The following is a 22,228-nucleotide window of genomic DNA, read 5'->3' on the forward strand; positions in this document are numbered from 1 at the left end:
CTCATGTAAAACGATCATCGGGGGTGTATAAACGCAACCGACTTCGTCAACAAGAAACTCAGGGCTACTATATGTCGCCTGATCTCGCACGAGTGTCTGACTCCGAGAAAACAGGTGAGACAAAAAGTAGATGGTGAGCGAGTTTCGAGATTCCACAGAACTCAAAGATCGTGAACGGCTTTGTTGTTTGACAGAAGCAAAACTCTGAGCCCAAAGGCCATCAACTACATATTTGGTATTCTTTAATAGAGGTGACTGCCAGCTTATCCCATTCCTCAAACGGAAAGGGAAGACGGTAATCTTATGCTGTCAACATCTCGATAGTCTGAACGTGGTCAGACTCAGAGCGGAGAGGTTATAGGTACCTTTCGTGTTAGAGTAGACCGACTCTTTCAGAAAAGGTCCTTGGAAAGTGAACTAGGAAGGACGTAACCTCTGTGAATCTAGGATCTTGAAGGCCAACATGGGGCGATCAGCGTCATAGTCGCTCCCTGTGACGTCATAAATCATCTTATTACATTTCCTGTGACGTCATAAATCATCTTATTACATTTCCTAAGCGTTTGAAAAAAGGGAAAAGAGATTAAACATCCATCCCCGTTCAATATCATAGGATGGCGTTTAATGGTACCGCTCCCGGATCGAGAATAAGGGAGCAGAGAAGAAGAAGCCTCTTCGTCCTCAACATAGCATAGAGATGAATGAAAGGACGTTCCTTAAGTCTCCACAAATCTCAACATACTTCTAAAGAAAGATTCCACTCGGAAATCAGTAGTTGCTGCCGTCGATCGAGACAATTCGTACGGACTTTTGCAATCCTGTAACGAACCTCTAGAGGATCGTTACATTCTACGTCTGTTGTTATAATATGCTCTTTCTCGTAAACCCGAACAGGGACCGAGAGAAGATACTTCCTAAGATATGAGAGAGCTGTGGAAGATCAGAATTGATATGGACCACTGGTTCCAAAAACTCATTTCGAGAACTGGAGGGACGACCGAATTGCTTCCACTTCTTTCAGATTATGATCCAGGACATCTGAAACCCTCTCCAGATGTCCGGCACCTCCTTTCTATCGCCCAGGTGATACTTGACGCACTGAGAGATGTTCAGAATCATTCCTAGATCTCGAATAAAATTTCAGTTTCCCGGTAGGAAAACCATGTAGAGGTCTGAATTGCAGTCTATTCAGGGAAACAAACTTCTTTAGAAAGGAAATGGTCCCCAGCAAGCTCATCCATTCCCTCGCACAGTATGTTTATTTCCCTAATAAGGCTGCGCTTTGCCTAAGCAGGAAAGCATATAATAGTGCAATGTTGCGGTAGACTCGTAGTCCTAAACCGTGTGGTAACGAGCACCGAAAGGAGTAAGAGATATCTGTTGAACATAGTAAGGCAAAATGAATGCAATGTTTATTCATTCATGTAAGAAATCCCCTCTATCTTAGGCTAAAGTCCGTGATTGTAGGGCAGAGATACAGTTAGTCAGTCAATCCCGCAGGAGAGACGTAACCGCCAGCACAGAGATACGGTTAGTCAGTCAATCCCGCAGGAGAGAGAGACGTAACCTAACGCGCATGACAGCGCACGAGCTGGTACTGGCTCGGTTGGACTGGAGGACAGTCACCGCAGCAGCAATGAGCAGCTTACGATCGTCGTCTCTTAACTTTATGCCTGGGTTGCCAGCTACCCTATTCTACGAAGAAATAGGTCCGTTATTTTTGAGCAGAAAGACTCCAAGCTGGTATATTTAAGCGAAACAGAAAACGCTAAATATATAGATGCGTTTGTGTCGTCATAACACTACTACACAACGGTAAAAGATAAATCGGAAACTCCTGGAAGGCTGCAGGGAGTAACGATTAAATGTCCTTAAAATAATAAACAATAGACCTCTCGGTTGCCATCCGAAGAGGTAACTACAGCAAGCGTATATGACTTGAACCAACCAGTAGTAAAATAACGCAAGGCAAAATATGATATTATATTACAATAAAGTTTGTTCATACTTACCTGGCAGACCTATATATAGCTGAATTCAGAAATACAGCTACATACATATCTGACAGGCAAGTTTCATGAACAGAGAATCGAAGCAGACAGCTCAAGCTTCTTATGTTATTGGACATAAGCGTTCATTGACGTAGTCTACGAGTCTATTTCTTGTACGAGTCTGCAAGTGATGAATGAGAGCTCTTCCGAATCTTGTCAATAAAAGCTTATCCGCTTACGCAATATAAAGTAATGAGATGTTTGTAAATGAGAACTAACCCATTTACGGGACAAAGAGATATTTTGTCAATGAGGGGAAACCCACTTACTTGACAAAACGATAGTATATTGTCAATGGGGGAAAGTCACTGAATTGACAAAACGTAATCCAGGAAGTCGAGCATTTTATTTTTCCGATTCCCGTCTCAAACGAGGAAGGGGCAAGAATCCTGTTAAGAGACTGGGCTTACGGCAGGTAGAACGACGATGTTCAATTCGGCAGCGTAGTCCCGACTAGGAACTAACAAAATCTATCATCTGAAAAGCCCTTTCAGATGGGCTAAAAAGCTTGCAAAATTATCCTGGGAAGAGGAAGAAACTCTCCAACCAGCTTCCTCTCCCGAATCACAACTAATGCCTGCTAAAGCTTAAAATTTATTGGCAGGCAATATGGCAAAGGAAGTCCTGTCTTGCGCTTTCCTGAAGAGCGTCCTTTTGATGAGTGCCTTTGCAAGAATCCTACTGAACGTTGCCGAGAGTCCTGACGTGCAGAACGTCGAGCTTTTACATAACCCGTAACTGCCTTATCGCAAAGTCTTGACTGCGGTAGAGCAAACGAGATCTTCCCTTGAGCTTTCCTTAACTCCATCCACCTTTGCGAAAAGCAATATAATATTGACAGAGACCTCTTGAATTCACGAAACCCGAGGTCTTGCTGGGTTTCAAAGACAAAGTTGTCTGTTCACTTTAAGCTTCCTCCGAAGCACTGCTTACTTCACATTCTTTGCATGTGAGGTATAAGGTATCACCGAAGGTAGAGGTAAAAATTCTGAGGCCCAAATCGTAAACAAGAGCTTGAAGAGTTCAACAGAAACGTTCAGCCAGGCGAAACACCTGGCGTACGCTGGCGCGCGCGCTCGGCGTCCACTGGCGAGCAGCGAGCACGCTCGGCGTCCACTGGGGCGCGCGCTCGGTATCCACTGGCGCGCGCTCTGCGTCCACTGATGCGCGCTTGGCATGCACCCGCGCACGCCTGGCATCCATCCGAGCGTCCCGTCCAAGCCGAGCGTCAATGAAGCATGCAGAAAAGCGTCACGCTCCTGACAGGCGTCAAAACAAGCGAGAGAAACTGCCTTCAGGGAAGAGCGAGATACATCTCGGAGAGAAATCCGACTGCACGAAGCAGTCTCAGGAGAAGGGTTGATCGTGTGAGAATACGAGGGAACGCCTTCTTAATCTCACAGTAACAAAGCTCGGACGTCCGCTCTCAAAAGCGTCCTGCTACTAAGACTTCTTTTTCATATTTCTCGGTGGAAAGACGTACACGTGATCAGGCGACGTTCGCCTTCTTTCTTCTCGCCGAAACGCATAACGAGAGAGAGAGAGGACGTGAAGCGTCCTCTCTATAAAGCTTCCGAAAGCTCCAACCCCTGCGCGGGGAGGACGCTTCGGAGGACGAGAAGCAATCCTTCAGGATTCGTGCACGTGCACGCACTTTGGCAGTCTGGGGATTTTCATCAGAAACTGCCGAAGGCACGCCAGATCGGTGGGGGTTCCTCGTAACCCTCCTTCGGCTTTCGACATGCTCTCTCCCCGGGTCCTGGGAGTCAAGCAGAGTTCCCGGCCTAGAGGCGAAATAAGGCCGATCTGACGCACCCTCCACTACACAAGGGGCACTGTCACTGCACTTAGCCACTTCACTATTGCTCTCTAAAGCAAGCACTTTCGATTCTAAGTTACGAATCGAAAGAGAATTAGAGAAAGGGCAATAACCTCTACAGACACTGTTTAGGGCCCGAAGGCAACATTACAGGGTTAGGAGTAACAATAACAGAAGAAGCACTCTTCACACCAATGAAGGAGAGCGATCACCTCTCGCAGACATATTCATAACCCGTAAGCCATACTACAGGGTTAGGCAAAATAAAGTCTACGGGAAGGTTAGCAGGTTCACTATGACTTTTGTTTACTGATTAATTGCGTACATACGAATCATACGTTTTCCCTACGGAAATAGACATGTTTACTGATTAATTGCGTACATACGAATCATACGTCTTCCTTACGGAATTAGACAAAGTCTCACACTCCTTACATGACAAATCTCAACAAAGAAGCAAGACCCATACCCCTCGTGCATACCAAGTGCGGATCTACCGAAGTTTTCGGTAGCCACACCCTATCTTTGCAGACAACACCCTCTGAAACTAGCCTAAGTAGATTCAGATATCTTATGCAAAAATGAATCAAATTCAAATCAATTTAAGATAGCGTATGCCTAGCCACAAATCCAAGTAAATAAATTAATAAAAGCCAATTAGGATACTTAGCGGCAATGAAGTTTCCAAAATCTAAGACGGAGGTACTGGAAACAGGTGTTTCCAGCACCGGCGACAGAAAAATTATGAATAGAAAATGGGAATGGTTCCTGATACCCGCCTCCCAGCGGCGGGAATGGGTACTAACCACCTGGCCGACCACTGCGTGTGCCGGAAGTTTTTTTAAATTCTGTCGGACTTCAGAAAATACAGCTATATATATATCTGACAGGTAAGTTTCATGAACAAAACTGTCAATTGTTCCTTTCATGAGTATACCCATAGGAAATTCAACAAACTTAAGTTACTTGAAATATAATGAAAGTATCAGTAAAAACATCTAAATTGGCTAAAATACTAGCATTATGTAATGCACAGCACTCAGCAATAAAAATAACTTTGTACGTACTGAAGTCACATTTCAATTTTGCAACAGGATACAATGAATGGTTTCCTTACTCATGCTGGTGACAATTCCAGAAGGAATAATTGAGTTGATGTTCAGTCCAGATGAAGCGCATCCATTCCCTGAAGACTTTGGCAGAAGACCATTGCTATAATCGTCAAGATTCCCCGAGAGCGACAGGTAGTTATTCGAGTACAAGGTCGCTGTAGGGAGAAGGTGAAATGAACCTCCTGTGAGTCACTCAAATGCTAGCATACAAGTGCCGTTAATAATATAAAATGCTCATTCTAATCACTATGTAATTTTTACAAAATTATAATAAGTAGCACCTCAATTTAATCATATTTAGGGGTCTAACTTTTCAAAATAAGAAGACCCTATTTAGTTGCCAGCACCTAAATATTTTCAATATATCTTAAAAGATCACAATTTCATATAGTTTTGGACTTGACTTATACCTTATACAACATTCAATTTAGGATTTATTATCTACAAATGTACTGACAATAAAAGTACTGCACCTAAAATGATAGCATAAGAAAAAATCAACAATAATTAGCTGGTAAATACAGAAGTTCGGTAGCTTGAGATATTACTTTGTAAATCAATGTTAAGTATCAGTAAATGATGCACTGAAATTAAATTTCCAAGTGAAACATACAAACTTGGTCAAGGGCTGAGCACTCACATCCAGGGTCAAGAACTAAAGGAGAGTACGGTGACCTGGGAAGGAACGAAGGAACCTGGCTGCCAGCGGAAGGCAATCCCCCTTCCCAGTGAGTGCTGGATTGTCCTTGAGAGTGAGGCAGAACAGGACTGGGGGATTTGCTGCTCCCCAGCCACTGACCAATGTTTAAATCTGAAAGTGACAACAATCCAGTAGAGAGAGAGTTATAAAATTAATGGCTTGTAATGGACAAGGTCTTCAAATTAAGCTGAAGCAATTACTTACTACCAATTCCATACAAAGGATCTGCTTCAGGAATGATATAGGAAGAAGGAATACGTGCTTTAGGAGGTTCCTTCTCAGCCTTAGAGATTAGGCGCCATGCTTCGTAAATGTTATCTGTAAGAGCAATTAATTGCAAGTATTGATGATTCCGCAGCAGTTGTTAAAACAAAGGGAAAATGTTAAGGTAGCAAAGACAGTGAAACACGCAATAACTAAGCTCAAAAGTAGTGGAACCCTAAACAGAACCCAAAAGTATTTAGTGGTATATCTCATTTGGGAGTTTATCCACAATATTCAAAATTCCACATATTTAAATAAACCAAGTGATTCCACAGCTAAGAACAGTTTGCTTTTATGCAATCAATTCTTGTTCTAAAGAAATTTGGTTTAACTGTCAATTCTGATTACAAATACCAACTAGAAGTGTCTGCACACACACATTCCTTTCAAGTTATAAACTAATGAACAATTACTAAACCACCATGACAAACTACTTGGCTCTGTACTACCACCACTCCAATTTTGAACCACAGTAACAAGCATGGAAAGATGTAACAAGCTACTTGACAATGGCATCTCTGTTAATAGTGTTTATACTATCAGCAGTGAAGATCTAGCAAGATATTTGAGATTCCAGAATGACATTACTCACAGTATTTTTATTAAGAGGTCAGTTCTACAAGGTAAATGCCTCACATATTTGGTTACTGATAATAAAAAGTGGTTGATAAAATGGTTTAGAATTAAATTCACCAAGAAATGCATTCTCCCAAACTTAAAATGCCCGGTTGTGCCCCAAGCACGTGGAATGGAATATGAAATTTAGGCTTGAAGCCAAGCACTGGAATCCATAGGGATTATTCAGTGCTCAAGCACAATGTGTAACCAACTGGTCACTCAAGCAGGAAGTACAGTGGTACCTCGAGATACGAAAGGCTCAACTTACAAAAAACTCGAGATACGAAAGCTAACACGAAAAATTGTACTGCTCTACATACAAAAAGTTTTCAAGATACGAAAGGTTTCTGAAAGTCCGAGATTCGCCCGATAACAATTTTGAAACTCACGCCGCGCGCCGCCATCTTAGTTCTAGTAGACTCGCCACCATCCTCCTGCTCTCCCATTGGTTCCTGATGCTAGCCAAGCCATGAGATCCTCTCCTATTGGACAGCATCCCTCCCATCATGCATCTTACGTTGTGGCGTACCTTCGCTCGGCCACTTTGCACCCGAAGCTTTATCCTACGCATGCGGCATTCGTTCGGTCCAACGATTTCGTTTAGTATCGTAAATTCGTTAGTGATTTCGTTGTGCTACTTTATCGTGTTGTGAGAACCTAATTAGTATACATACTACATAGGTAACTTAATTGCGTACAGTACATATTAGTCATGGATCCCAAGAAAGTTGCTGAAGTTCACAGAAAGAAGAGAATGCTTTCTATGGAGACAAAAATGTAGATAATAAAAAAGTATGAAGCTGGCTTGCGGTTGAGTGTGATCGCTAAGGAATACGGCCGAAATCCGTCGACGATAGGCACCATCCTTAAGCAGAAGGAAGCCATCAAAGCAGCTACACCTTCCAAGGGCGTGACTATTTTGTCCAACAAGACGAGCCATTTACATAACGAAATGGAAAGGCTGCTTCTTGTATGGATCGAGGACAAAGAAATCGATGGCGATACGATACCTGAGACGGCAATCTGCCAGAAGGCCAGCGCTATTTTCGACGATTTGATTGCCCAAGCCGAAGATGACGGCGGAGAGGGGACATCAACGGCAACCCCAGAGTTCAAGGCTTCTCATGGGTGGTTCGAAAAATTCCGTAAACGGACTGGCATCCATTCGGTGGTGAAGAAATTGAAATTACGTAAAGTATAAAAAAGTAATGTAAAAATCAAAAAAAGACAAAATAAATTTTATTTTAAGTTTTTGTAAAGTTAAGTGTTACAGTTTTGTTAATGTGTTTTGTAAAGTTTAGTTTGTTTTTCTGACTTTATGTGTTTCGTAAAGTTAAGTGTACGTATCTGCATTTTGTCCTCCTCCTCCACCTGCCGCCACTTTCGGAGATAGCCTCACTCGAAGGGTAAGCTTCCACATTTTACGTTACAGTAATAATATTTCTTGTACACTAATATACACTTTATTTACAGGTTTTGCATTTTTATTATTAAGTTACAAATTTAATGGTCCAAATTGTTGTAGTATTTCATTGTTTATAGGTCAATTTAGCTTTATTATGAAATTTACTGGGGTGTTTTTGGAGGGCTTGGAACGGATTAGCCATTTTACATGTAAAATGTGGTCCAAGATACGAAAAACTCATGATACGAAGGGCGCCTCGGAACGGATTAATTTCGTATCTCGAGGTACTACTGTACAAGCATATCACAGTAACTCAAGAATTTGTTGAAGCCATGCTGACATCCACACTTAAGCAGAATAGGATAACGCCTTGGAGAGAAAGCAAACTCAAGAATAAGAAAAGTAACTGTAAAAGGTTCTGAATTCTACAGATCTGTACATACCTGCATTTTTCTCAGCACCCTTAATCACCACTAGTCTCCGTCCATCCAGCTTCTTATTCTTCAGAAAGATGTTTACATCCCAAGTCTGCATGATTTGCCTTAGTTCGTTTGGATCCACATCCTGGTCTGGCATAAGTTCAAACATCAGGACCAGTGGTAAACATCCCTGGGAAAAAGAAAAAAAAAACTGATAACTCTTTGGTTGCACCTTCATTCTGCAGAAATGCCCCAAGGCCATACTCTTAAGCAACAGTAGTAGCACCATGGATTTATAACAATGGTAAGAGCACCTCAACTTTGTGGAGGTGGGGGTTTGTCCCTTTGGGAACCATTTGCATTAGTTTTTGTATAAAATAAATCTTTTCTACTTCTGTCCACTTGAAACCTTCAGTTCTCCTAATAAAAGACATTCCTAACCTTAGTCATGTTTTATTACAAATTTTTGGAACATCATTTACTCTTTCCTATGCAAGCTAACAGTTTTCACATATTAATGTAACAACGTATATAATTACCTATTCAATATCCTTGAAAATTGACTTACCATTTTGAAACTGATACCCTTAATTTACACCTCAAATATTTCAATTCTTCTCATTCATGTTAGCATTTCTCATCAAGGAATCCTGTGATTTATCCAGATTTACCATCAGGATTTGTAGCTACAATTTGCAGGCGCAGAGCAAAACAAAAACAAAATCAAAGAAAGGGGCTTGTTGGGATTTATAAACTAAGCTATACCCTGTCTTAAGTTAACAGAATTCCCACACGAGCATTGATCGTTGTCAAACGTAGCTATTCACCACCATATCTACAAGTTGTCACTGGCATAGTTTCACCTTATTTGGTATATTTTGTGTTACCTGTGGTAAGGTATGAATATGTAACATTTCAGGTTCTGTAGTTGAAATACTGGTAATCTGAGTTGCTACTTGTATAAATTCTCAAATATACCTTCATTTGCCAATCATTTGTAAGATGACTCCTCTAACATTGTCTAACCAGAAGTAAACAAGTTTAGACAGACAAAATTCAGAGAAAATTCTACCACTTCCTAAACAGCTGAAATAAAAAGACCACACTCCTCTCACTGCATGCACTTTAAAGCCAAGCTTCACTATTCTTCTAGCTGTACTGAAGTTCAGCATTGGCCTGGTTTAAAGTTCCCCAGTTTTACATGTGGGTTTCCAGACACCAGAGATCACAAGGAACTATGCTTGTACAAATCTCTAGTCCCTGCAGGTACTCTGCACTTTCATCATTTGGCCTAAGGCTTAAGAAAAAGTGACACCCTCATAACTAAGCTGTATGCAATTCAAGAACATACTCACCAGTATATTTTGCCGAGCCAAATAAACATTGTCAACAGAACCGCTTATTAAAACAGTAGATCTCTTTAAAGGGGGTGTACTCAAATCACTTGCATCTGGGAATGTGATTCTGTAAAGCACATGAAAGCACTATTTAAAATCTACTGGCAGTTGCAGACTAAACTCTAGAGCTATCAAAACTTACTTAATGGGTTAAAGATACTTTTGGAACAATACCTGGCAGTGTCCATTATAAATTATAAATTACACAAAAAAAGTAAAATTAGGCTATAATGCCATAAGAGCAGAATAAGGACAAAACTAGGCTACACAGCTGGAAAATATGGGCATTTTCTTCCCTCCTAAATACAACATTCTTACTAAGGTACCTCAACTTTGGAACTGAGCAATAGCAACCCTGGTAACCAGTATATACTTTTTATCACAGCAAAACTTGGACAACCAACTTCTTATCAATTATCACTGACACCAGCTCAAACCTCTAACTTCCATTTTTTTTTTTTAAAAAGGACTCACTTTGTGGCAGTAAGCTGCATGATGCGCTTCAATATTTCGTTATTCTTTCCCAGAACAAAAGAATGATGCTGAGGAGAGATCTCCAAGGTCATCTGCACTGGCATTTGTTTCTGTTAAAAAATTTTGAAAACAATTACAATGAAATAAGCTGCTTAATCCTTGTGAGTAATTTGCGAGATCAGTATACAGTAATGGTCATGTCTTTGAAATAAAACTTAGGTTGATTATCAGTCCAAAACAGGAACGGGATAACTAAATCATTTAGAATCTCCATGCTTAGATAAAACTTAATGTTACTCTACAAGTCACTTTAACCAAATATTCGTCCTTTTTCATATCACAGCACACAAAACTGACAAAAGACCAACATAATCCTCTGAACTTGACACTAGGGGAGTTTACACATTTACATAAGCAAGTGTACTTACTGCCAGTTTATCACAATAAGCCTGCAGAATGCAAAGTGTAGCTTCCTTTACACGAGCTGCATCAAATTCATTGTTGCCCCTAACTGATCCCACAATCACAGGTGAGATGTCATCTGTCACTCTGAGGTCAGCCTGGAATAAGGTGTAACAAAACCTTGAAATGGTGGATTGTGTCCTATGTATTCAATGCAGAACTGGCCAAAACGTTTGTTGAAAAAGAATGCACAAGAAAGTACACTGCAAGATATCATACCTACCTGTACATTGTAAGTTGCTTGCACGTGTTGCATAAGTATGCTTGGATCCTTAATGTTGATGAACTGGGCTCTTGCAGACAAAGTGAAGGTGAACACAATGGGAGTAAGCTCACGTATACTTGCCCTGGCCTCTTCAAGACCTGAAAGATCCTCGCCACGGCTGTTGATCGAGACCTGGTTGCTCTTACTAACCTCGCTGTTCTTGTTGCCGTCGGGAAAGTGAATGCTCACACCTATGTGGTCAAAATGTAAAAGGTGAAATAATGTGCTCAGTGTAATCAAGACAACAAAAGTGTTCAGCTATCCATTTGAGCCTATTTGAATCACAATTATCATTGTTTACTTGCAAATCCTAGTTAGAATAAGCAAAATATATTCATAAAAATCCTGCTCACCAATTAGTACAAAATATCTAGACCAATACATTACTTCAGAATCTGACTGAAGGCACATTAAGGATGGCTCCTCAGCTTGTAAAAATATTAATACTGCAAATATTAGCACTGATAATTTTTCCTAAGAGCCTATTTAATATGAAACCACCTTGATACCAATAGAGTTATCAACTGCAAGTTTGCAACACTTAAAACCTCGATAATTCTAATTAGTGCTCAACAGAAATGTAGAATACATATACAACCCCTCAGCAACAAACAAGGCTATTTTTCAAGTATAGAGCTAACAATACATGGGGGTAGAAACCAGAAACCATTTTAAACTTTCGAACAATTTGCTCCAACTACTTACATTACACACCTCCTCACCTGTGCGTTTCACAATTGGCTGAATGGTGATTCCTCCTTTGCCAATGATGAAGGAATGGTGTACCCATGACACATCAAGCTTCATGGTGACTTTACTCAGAGGTTCAAGTTCCTGGCGGACCATTGCACCTGCGATGCGGACTGCTTCTGGTTCACCAACCACCCGCACATGAGGATCTAAGAAGGGCATATGTTGTATAGTAGAACAGGGTACTTTACATGGAGATTTGATAAGACTTCGCCTTAGCAAAGGAAACCCTCAGACTTAAGGGGTTGGTATTGTAGGATAAGGTTCATAAGTTATACTGCATGAGATATCTAGCCCCTGAAAGGGATAATACAGAGGAAAAGTTTCATGATTCTAACTTGCTTAAATGAAAAATCACTCAAACTGGCCTCTCATATGTTAAAAATTAAATTTATTATAAGAACTTTCAAGAGGATCAGGTACTACTTTAAAGTTTTCTCACCTTTCTTATTCCTGGCTCCAACTTTCAAAAACTTAGGGTACTTTATGTCTGTCTTGGTTTTGTCCATTATCTGAAAAAGTTTGTAACTAAGTAATGATCACCAGGCTTTCAAACTATTTTACAAAGTGCTGAGGTTTAGTAAGGTTCTCTTATTATAAATATGTCCCTTGTCCATTAAAACAATCAATATTTGCTAGCCATACATAAAACAGACTGGACTATTTTAAAATTTCATATTTCAATGGAGCACAACATTTTATTTTTAACCTTGCCCTTCTATAGCCCCAACATTTCTAACCATGTACGTGAAAGACAAAGACTAGACGTCAACAGGATCTGGTGTTCCCAGGAGGCCACCTATCAAAGTACTGACCAGACCAAATTGCTACTAAACTTGCTGACTGGACGAGAAGCAATATTTTCAATGGCATGGTCAATGGCTGTTATGCTCACAGTATGTAAAGACAGAGCCAAACAGTAACGGCTTCAGTGCATCAAGATTGAAGTACTAACCCAACCATCTTCCTAGATCGAATTATTCTTTGAAACATCGAAGTGTCAAGACCAACTGTTGCAACACCTAACCCAGTGACCGAACTTGTTTGTCATACATCCATCAACCTGGAATGTGTGACCTTTGTGCGCTGCTCAAGACCCATGTCCCCGTACCGTCAACCAATGAGATGATAGGCCACTAGCCCCCAAAAATTTCTTAATCTCTACTTAACCTTTGCAAAAGAATCTACTCTATTTGACCCTTTCCATTGAATCTTCTGTCTCAACTTTACCGTCCAAAGAATCCTGTCTCAACTAGACCTTTCCAAAGAATACAGTTTCTATTCGACCCTTAAAAAAAAAAATACTATTCTTACTTAATCCTACTAAAAGAAAAAGGTCTCCTGCTACTACTTACCCTCTGGAAAAAGTCCTCGGCTGAAAGTACCCTGCCATCCATACGAATTGGCAGTTTCATAAACTCTACATCTCTAGGATCGGCTGGACAGCCTGGACAATAAGAGGGGATCTGTCAGTACTGGCAGGCAATATGGGCAAATTTTATTTTTTTCAATAACAGAACAGATAAGAGTCTTACTCTCTGTATTAACATTTGGACAAACTGACACCTGCTTAATATTGTAGCCTTGCTGTTTACATGAAGCATTCAAGGGTAAATAACCAAGTAATTTTGTTTCAATCATAGTAGAGGTAGGTCTTACCCTTTTTAATAAAACTTGGACAAACATCAACAGCTGCTGTAGGTAATATACCTAGGTGTTATAGTTTTGCTCCTTACATGAAGCACTCAAGGGCATGTGAAGTATAACTAAGTATGTTTTCAATATTAGGAAAGGTAAAATCCTACTCATTGTAAGGAGCCGTACCCTAAATTCAATTTGGTATTATTACAGTTTCAACCATTATGGGAAATCTATTATATTGATATTTTTCCCGGGTAAAGCACGTGATAACAAAACACTTCTTCTCAATACATAATTGTCGCTAATGCATACTTACAAAGAAAAAAAATATTAAGTTTTTACCTCAAATTTTTCCTAAGTCGGGAGAGGTGTTTCCTCTACGGTAATGTTTACTTTTAATGAGCCCTCTAACTTACTTTCTTACACAAACAAAAGCAGTTCCAGTTACTCATTATTGGCTGAGAGGTGTGACATCGTTATGACGTCATGGGTTTCATAACCAATTACGAACGACTTTAGTCGAAAACTAAGTTTCACTAGCATTTCAGCGGAGTAAAAAAAGTTACCTGTCTAGTGCCACTGGTATCCATGTTTGACTGAATACTCGAATAATGAAGCAAAAAACAGCATTTTGTCTTCCTGTACCTATGGCAGAGGCAGTGGCTGGCCCTTCTGGCATTAATTTTGACAGACCTTCGATTTCCTACCGATTGTTTGCAGTGCAATGTGGTCGTCGGGTACCTGGCCACTTCCTACTTTAAGTTGCATGTCAGGGAACCTTGCAACGGCTTCAAGTTTTCCTCAAAGCAGCAGCACATCTTTATCAACCAACAGTTTAAGGTAAGCTTCATTAATTTATAGAGTATATTATAATGGTGGTAGTATAACGATGTATACAGCAGTACCATCACTTTGGATTTGGTTTGATGGATGTTAGGTTGTGGCCTTAAGGGGGGTCGCAGGGGGGTCGCAAGGGGGCGGAGCCCCCCCCCCCCCCCGCTAGGCCTAGGTAGGGGTACAGGGCCCTAGGTAAGGTTAGGTGGTTGTATTAGGTTCGGTAGTGCCCCGAAAATCACTGTGGCCTTAAAGGTCGCAGGGGGGGCGGAGCCCCCCCCGCTAGGCCTAGGTAGGGGTACAGGGCCCTAGGTAAGGTTAGGTGGTTGTATTAGGTTCGGTATTGCCCCGAAAATCACTGTGGCCTTAAGGGGGGGTCGCAGAGGGGGCGGAGCCCCCCCGCTAGGCCTAGGTAGGGGTACAGGGCCCTAAGTAAGGTTAGGTGGTGTATTAGGTTCGGTAGTGCCCCAAAAATCACTGTGGCCTTAAGGGGGGGTCGCAGGGGGTGCAGAGCCCCCCCCCGCTAGGCCTAGGTAGGGGTACAGGGCCCTAGGTGAGGTTAGGTGGGACCCCCAAAATCACTTTTCTCCTCCTCCCCCCACCCAAAAACCCCGCTTCCCACTGGGATCCCCCATAATTGAAGTAGTAGGTTTATGCTTGGATTTTGTGTGTAAGAGTAACTCTTAGTTTCTTTTTTATTCATTTCCTCATGTTTCTACGCGATGTGCAACACCAATCTGGTCTTTTTTGCCGTTTTTCGTCGTTAATACTTGAAAAACGGGTGCGGCCTTCTCCTGGACATTTACCTTTTTCAGGAAAAACTTTTTTTTTTTTTTACTCCAATTACATAGTAAATCTCTAAATCGGATGGTTTGCAGTCAAAATAAATGTTAAATCCGTTGGAACTACATTATTTCTGATGCAACAAATATATTTTTATTCCTGTTTTCCCATAATGGTTGAAACTGTAATTTTACCTTCAATTTTTTAGGCAAAAAAAAAAAAAAAAAAAAAAAAAAAGTTCTACCCAACCTGTCCTGCCCAGCCTAACCTCACCTGGATGAGAAGCAGGGGCAGTTCAGAGCTCTTCCAAGTTATGAAGATTGTAAGTTTATTATATGGATAAAATTAATTGTTGAGGCTTATAACGATTCACAATACATTGGACTATCGTAGTCCATTCTTACATACCTAGGCTATGATTAGGCTAGCCTAATGTGCGCTCCAAAAAAAAATGGGTCCAGCTCCTTTTTATATTCATACGGTAACTTGACACGAAGTGAGGGATCCTTTGGATAATAAACATTAAAAAAAAAATTTTCCCGATCACGTAAGTAACCTTCCAGCATAATACGTAACCTTCCAGCATAATACAGTCATAATTATAAGGTACATTAACCACTTTGGCTACAGGGTCACTTTTCCCCATTGAAGACTCCTACCACCACGCCCCTTTATGGTTTGATAAATCTTGACCCACCCGCAAAATGGGCGACTGGGCGGTGTCGTTCAGTATCAGGCCCCATTGGGGATGAACGTCAATACTACACACTATACTTAAGTAAAGAGCGGTCAATACACAAGATACACAATCATAAACAACTAAATGTGGCAAATACTCCGGCGGGAACCAGGCCACGTTGGTAGGGTTCGTTTTGACCATCGTCTGAGGAACGTGAGTCACGTGACATTGACACCCAATTACTTTTTTAAACAACTTTTTAGACCCCCAATTAATTTTTAAGACAACCAATTAGTCAAAAAGCTCAATGTTTTAAACGCCCAATTAAATTTTATCAGAAACCAGCGATATTTGATTAAAGATCCTCTTCGAACCCTCTCCTACGACAGGAAAACTGAAAGCTTATTGATTTTAACAAATTATCCAACAATTGTCTTACCCAGAGGAATATGAACCTTTGCACACGTAGGTATTCCATGACGTCATATTTTGACATTTTCAGGCTGATGTAAACTACGAGGAAAAATCAAATCCTAAGTGAAATCTGACATTTTTTTAGGAAGACATGTAAGTCGTAGGACAAATGAACCCGTAAGACATCTCAAAATTGCCCACCTGATAAATTTACTACACATAATTGAATTACCCTCGTGAAAGGCTAAATGACATAATAAAGTAGTTCTGCCCACAGAGGTTCTGAATTTGTGCAATCTACGTTCCAAATATTTTGTCTTTTAGAGTTGAACTTCAGCACGAAGCCTTGGCCTAAAAGTATTTTTTATTTATTTCTAAACAGACTCACCGAGGATCATAGCCTCCAGTTTCCTCCTGTCGACCCGGAACTTCTGCTCGGCCAGGCCATCTTCGTTGACAGAAGCGATGGGCGTCATCTTTTCCAAACTGTTGGCGTGGGAAAGCGTCCCCTCGGAGTGGCTATCCTCGGACAAGGTCGATCCCGATCGAAGGTCATGGTGTGGCCCCATTATTCTTTTCAAGCTAATCGTTTCAGGTTGCAAACTTAGGAACAAAACAAAACAAAAATCACCGGAGAGAAAAAAGAAGAGTGACCCTTACTACCCAACGTCAAAGGAGGTGGCGTACTGCAGGGGGCTCAGTTAGACCCATCCTGAAAAGCTGATCGGGTGAGCGCTGGTTTCTGGAACGGACTTGCGATCGATTCTGGAACTAAGTCTGGAAAAAAAGTCGCTGGATTCGGTAAATGCGCTTAATTCGCGTCAAAAACAAAGCTTTGCGGTAGGATTCCGACGTGAAATGATAAAGAGATGATTGAAAGACTTTGAGAGTATGTAAATTAACCTAAACAATCTATATTAATGGCATAAACGAAACGTTTCGAAAACACGAACATGTCTCTGGAAGTGTCAAAATGTTTGCCTTCCAACTCCGAGTTCTGCATTCGAATCAGTTGTTGAGCAAGAAACGTCAATGTATAAATACCCTAAATCTTGAATTGGTAATGCGAAAGCTTAAATAAAACGAACAGTATCAATTCTCCACTATGTTTAATTCGTACAGTTTGTATTTATTTAAACAGTTAAGCCTACAAATGAGGTAATGTAATTGTCAAGTTCGTTTTATCAACGGTTTGAAACGCATTAAACGAGCCAATAGGCTGTCTAAAAATTTGTGTGCCAGTTACAAACGCCATCAATAAATGGGCGTTATTTTACCGTCTCTTTCCAAAGTGAACTTATCAACAATATAACAATACATATCGCTTAATAATGTCTACCGCTCTCAGGTGATATAAATACCGCCAGGGAGTCAGTATTAATGCGGTAATAACGGTACTAAGATTTACTATAGCTAATAATATTACTATACTATGTTTTTTCCCATCTGTCCATCCGCTTGTGGTGTTTTCGTATGGTAACACTGCATCCCAGGCTTTATATAATATCCTATTTCGAATAATAACAGTGTAATTCGCGTACAGTAAATTATTAAAACACTTTTCAGTTGTAAATGTACACCCATATATCCTTTTATTTACCTAAAATTTAGACATAGGGTAACTATTTAAAGCCCGGGATGCAGTGTTACCATGCGCTACCATCACAGGGGGATGGACAGATGGAAAAGAGTATAGTACTAATACACGGATACTATCATAAATAATGGTGATATATGGGCCTATATATAGGTATACACACACACCACACACACACACATATATATATATATATATATATATATATATATATATATATATATATATATATATATATATATATATATATATATATATATATATCGAGAGAGAGAGAAGAGAGAGAGAGAGAGAGAGAGAGAGAGATAACAATAAAGGTCACGTGGAATAAGGAAAACTAAAAGAAGAGAGAGAGATAGAGAGAGACTAAAAGAAAACGCGAGAGAGAGAGAGAGAGAGAGTCAAGGCATGACAGTTTCCCCCAGTGGCTTTGGGAGCACGACGTGTTGTTCTATTTATAATTATACCTACTTGCGTCGTCTGTAGCTGAAGGGAGAAAGCGAAAGAGAGAGAGATGATGATGATGATGGAGGGGCAGAGAGAAAAACACACTCATAGGCCTACACACACAAATATATATATATATCTTATTATATATATATATCATATTATATATATAAGATATAATTATAATAAATATATATATAGATATATATTAGAGAGAGACGATAGAGAGAGAGAGAGAGAGAGAGAGAGAGAGAGAGAGAGAGAGAGAGAGAGAGAGAGAATATGAAGACGGAAGTCAAGTGAGTCACAGTGAGAAGAATGTGCCAACGACCTTCTGTGAGCTCACAATATTTCAAAAATAATAATGAATAATAACAATACTTTCTTGAGGGGTGGCGAAGTCCGACAGCACCGGCAACCTACGATGCCCTTGAGTACTACCACTACTACAGCTCAGACTGCAGACGTAAAAATGGAGAGAGAAATTAGTACTAATAGATGAAGGTATTAGTACTAGTTTTTGTTGAATATTTCGTTTCGATATTTTAATGACGTTATATGGATTTAAATCGTAATAAAAAAATAGATAACATATATGTTTATTTTATCTATTACGTTCTCACAAAGTACTTCTAGAAGCGTCTAGACGCTCTACTTTAGAGTCTAAAGAGTTTTTTTTAAATTGTCTAGACTAAGTAAAAATAAAAGTATATCATAGCGTATAGAAAACGGAAGGAGCTGGACGTCATATCCATTTGACGGGTAACTTTAGAATAACCGCCGTGTGGCACACTAGGAAGACAAGAAAAGTCCAGAGGCCTGCCGAGCTTTCTAGTGACAGCAGAAAGGAGTGGAGTGCTTATAGTGGCCACCGATAGTTCGTGGAGTGTTGGAGTGGTGTTAGCAGCAGGCAGTGCCAATCCTCGGCTCTGCCCGGGAAGCTCTCGAAATCGTGTGGTTGGTTGGTTGGTGGGGATCAGGCCCCCGTCCCAAAACGCTCATACACATACGCTCTCTCTCTCTTTCTCGGCTTTTTACATAAGGTAAGACTCAATGGACGGTGCCCAAGTCCCATAGGACTATTTCTGTAGGGCTGTATAGGGGCTGAGAGAGAGAGAGAGAGAGAGAGAGAGAGAGAGAGAGAGAGAGAGATGAGTGTTTTGAGGATAATACGATTGTGAAATTATCCATTTGGCTGATTGCGTTGGGGAGGAATTGTGGCGAGATAAATAATTAGATAGACAGATAAAGAGGTAGGTGGAGAGAGAGAGAGAGAGAGAGAGAGAGAGAGAGAGAGAGAGAGAGAATTACACGACGAGTTAAGGTATGCTTCAGAGAGAGTGCCACAGCGTTTGAAGGCGGAAGGAAGGTGTAGTAGATAAGTATGCAGAGAGAGAGAGAGAGAGAGAGAGAGAGAGAGAGAGAGAGAGAGAGAGAGCTCGGAAGGGAGAGGGGGAATCAGTCTTTGAGCCAGATGAGATAGGGGAGCCGGAGGGAGGGAGAGAGGGAGGGAGGGGGTGAGGGAGGAGGGGGAGGGTGACGGGACGGTGTGTATATCGCTGCTTGGAATAGTGACATTTGTTGGGTCTAGTCGAACCCACCATCCCTTCCTCTCCTGTTCCTCTTTCAACGAAATTTCTAACTCTTCTCGTAAAAAAACATTCCTGATTCGGTGTTGCTTCTCTCTCTGTCTCTTCTTTATTCTTTTTCGTCCGTTCTCTCTCTTTTTCTCTCTGCTTTTTTTCTCTCGCGAACACGCTCGTACTGAAGCCGTGTGACGAAATTCTGACCCGGGGGCGAATGGTGGAAAAAATCATTTAGAACGTGACTTTGAGAAGGCAGTAACATGTGACCCGTTGTGCCGAATATCTTAAGTGTCTTTTGGCCCCCCACCCCCTTCCCTCGTGGGATTCTATGGCTAATATCGAATAATTGTTAAGAAGTGACGCAAAGTGCTTTGATTAAGTTCACTAAAAACGTGGATCAGCTCTCAGCGGACTGCGTGTTGCAAATTGAAATACCGACACTAAACCCACGAGGTGAGTGTAAAGAGGAGAGAAATGTTCTAATTAAAGAGTGTCTAGAACTCGCCTGCTGAAAATACCCAGCTGTGATGAAAGCCCTCTATCAGTAGTGTATAAAATAAAAAAAAATAAAAAGCCAAATATCTGCCCTACCGCTTTTCGCTTCTCCGGTGTCACCTCTGTTATTGGCAGCGCATCCGGGATACTTTCCCCCTTCTTCTGTCCGTCCGAATGATGAATTCTAGTGACTTCGAATATCTGTCCTGCGAAGCCAATCGAGAGGGACACCTCGGCGATGTCCTGCAAGTGTTCGTCCACGACTTCACCCTCAGACAAGGCGCTGGGGAGGCCAAGATGCGCGAGGTGGAGAGGAAGGTCGGTGGGGTGACGAGTGAGCTCTTCATACTTCGAAAGCTCCTGCAGGATTTTCAGACGCGGGTGAACGACGACCACGACATCATCATGAGGCTGCAGCACGAGATTGAGGCCCTCCAGAGCAGGGTCAGATCCATAGATTCCAAGCAGGCTGCTGCCGACACCCAGTGCGGCCACTTGAACGTGAGGATAGAGCAGCTGAGGGATCAGATCAGTCAGAACTGCGACGACACGCAACAGAATGTCAGTCGACTTCTGAGCAGCTTCGCGAGGGTTCACCTCACCCGAGGAAGCGCCAGAAACGATAACCTGAACAATAATAACAGGGATTACAGACAGGACAACTCGCCGACGAATGACGTAAGCGGCAGCAGCGCAAGATGGGGTCCCTCCCGCGGTGCAAATTTGTCTTGCCGCAGTGAAACTATGACAAATGCCATCAATTCCATACCCCACCAGAACTCCGTAGCCCCACCAGAAACCACCACATTCCCACACGCAGCGACAACATATGTATCGAACGAAGAATGTTGCTTGAATGACGGCCATGACACCATTACAGGTGGGCCGATGCAACCCCGTCCTCTTTGTGATGGTCTGACCTCAGGAGAGGAAGGATGTATGCATGAAATTTCTGAAGCCGTTTCTGAGACAAGTGCTCTGGCAGACAGTGGATGCTGCCAGACACTTCAAGAAGTCAGTAACAGCAGTTCCGTAAATAACGATTGCTCTCTGGGCAACGAAGCCATTTCAGACGAAACTGAAAGCCACGATGAATCTCCTTCAGTGAATTTTGCGCCAGACGAGAATTTGAGGGAAGATGCTAATCATGGTGTCATTTCTGAAGCTCCTGAAAGTGTGAATAGCATTTATAAGGATATGAACTCACATGAAACTTGGCCTGTGGAAGATGAGGTCAATGAAATTAATAGAGAAGAGACACCATCTCACAATGCCACTCAAGAAGAACTCCAGTCAACATTTACTCTTTTCTCAGATGATAAGGCTAACGAACATCACGAATCTCCCTGCAGTGTGATATCCCAAGAGAGGGACGACCTTCCAGACTTCAAAATGCTTCTGACAACATCTCAATCCCACAACGAACCCTCTAGCACTAAAGCATCAGAAGAAACTCCCACACCTTCCAGCATGGGCTTATCTCCAACGACTGGAGAATGCTCTGGTGATGTGATATCCCAAGAAAAAACCGAATCTTCAGCTGAGAAAACTTCAGTAACCAGTGAAACTACGAGTACAGAGGCACCAGGTGTGCCAGATGAATCTGGCGCGTCACAGATGCCAACGAGAAAGAACAAACCCAAACGGCACAGAGGCAGAAAAAGGAAAGACTCACAAAGCACAGAGAACCAGGCTGTTCCAGGCAAAACAGAAGGCTGCCCTACAGCCAGAACAGAAGAGGCCTGTAGTCATGATACTGTACAGGAAGTTCAGAGTCAAGAGTTTAGTTCTGACCAATGCTCACAAAATGATAACAACATGACCTACGACTTGAGTCAGGAAGTTATGGTGCAACAGCTCATAGACAGTGACACTTTGGATCAGTGTGAGACTAAGCAACCATCTTCACAAGACAGTGAGCAGGAGCAGACAGTAGCAGAGGTAGTGGATCCCCAGCTTAGTCAGTTGCAACCCGCATGCGACGAATTCAAACCAAGGCAGAGCTTCGCTCCAGAC

The 22,228-nt window shown here is 41.5% G+C and overlaps 2 protein-coding genes across 2 annotated transcripts in view; one reads left to right on the forward strand and one right to left on the reverse strand.

The window, feature by feature from the left end:
* The window catches only part of LOC135209355 (protein bicaudal C homolog 1-like), a 60,146-nt gene extending 43,357 nt beyond the window's left edge, over positions 1–16,789 (reverse strand). Inside the window, exons 1-12 of the mRNA XM_064242054.1 lie at positions 16,476–16,789; positions 13,092–13,183; positions 12,179–12,248; positions 11,709–11,885; positions 10,945–11,177; positions 10,688–10,819; positions 10,260–10,369; positions 9,744–9,852; positions 8,413–8,578; positions 5,887–6,000; positions 5,623–5,793; positions 4,988–5,137 (exon numbers count right to left, since the gene is read on the reverse strand). Of these exons, the coding sequence (XP_064098124.1) occupies positions 4,988–5,137; positions 5,623–5,793; positions 5,887–6,000; positions 8,413–8,578; positions 9,744–9,852; positions 10,260–10,369; positions 10,688–10,819; positions 10,945–11,177; positions 11,709–11,885; positions 12,179–12,248; positions 13,092–13,183; positions 16,476–16,656 (1,705 nt within the window). The 5' untranslated portion in view covers positions 16,657–16,789. The remainder of the gene's footprint in view (positions 1–4,987; positions 5,138–5,622; positions 5,794–5,886; positions 6,001–8,412; positions 8,579–9,743; positions 9,853–10,259; positions 10,370–10,687; positions 10,820–10,944; positions 11,178–11,708; positions 11,886–12,178; positions 12,249–13,091; positions 13,184–16,475) is intronic.
* A 2,894-nt stretch (positions 16,790–19,683) lies between these two features.
* The window catches only part of LOC135209187 (uncharacterized), a 13,078-nt gene continuing 10,533 nt past the window's right edge, over positions 19,684–22,228 (forward strand). Inside the window, exon 1 of the mRNA XM_064241870.1 lies at positions 19,684–22,228. This exon is cut by the window's right edge and continues 371 nt beyond it. Within this exon, the coding sequence (XP_064097940.1) occupies positions 20,387–22,228 (1,842 nt within the window). The 5' untranslated portion in view covers positions 19,684–20,386.

This window comes from Macrobrachium nipponense, chromosome 37, assembly GCF_015104395.2.
Source record: "Macrobrachium nipponense isolate FS-2020 chromosome 37, ASM1510439v2, whole genome shotgun sequence".
In the NCBI taxonomy this organism is placed as follows: Eukaryota; Metazoa; Arthropoda; class Malacostraca; order Decapoda; family Palaemonidae; genus Macrobrachium; species Macrobrachium nipponense.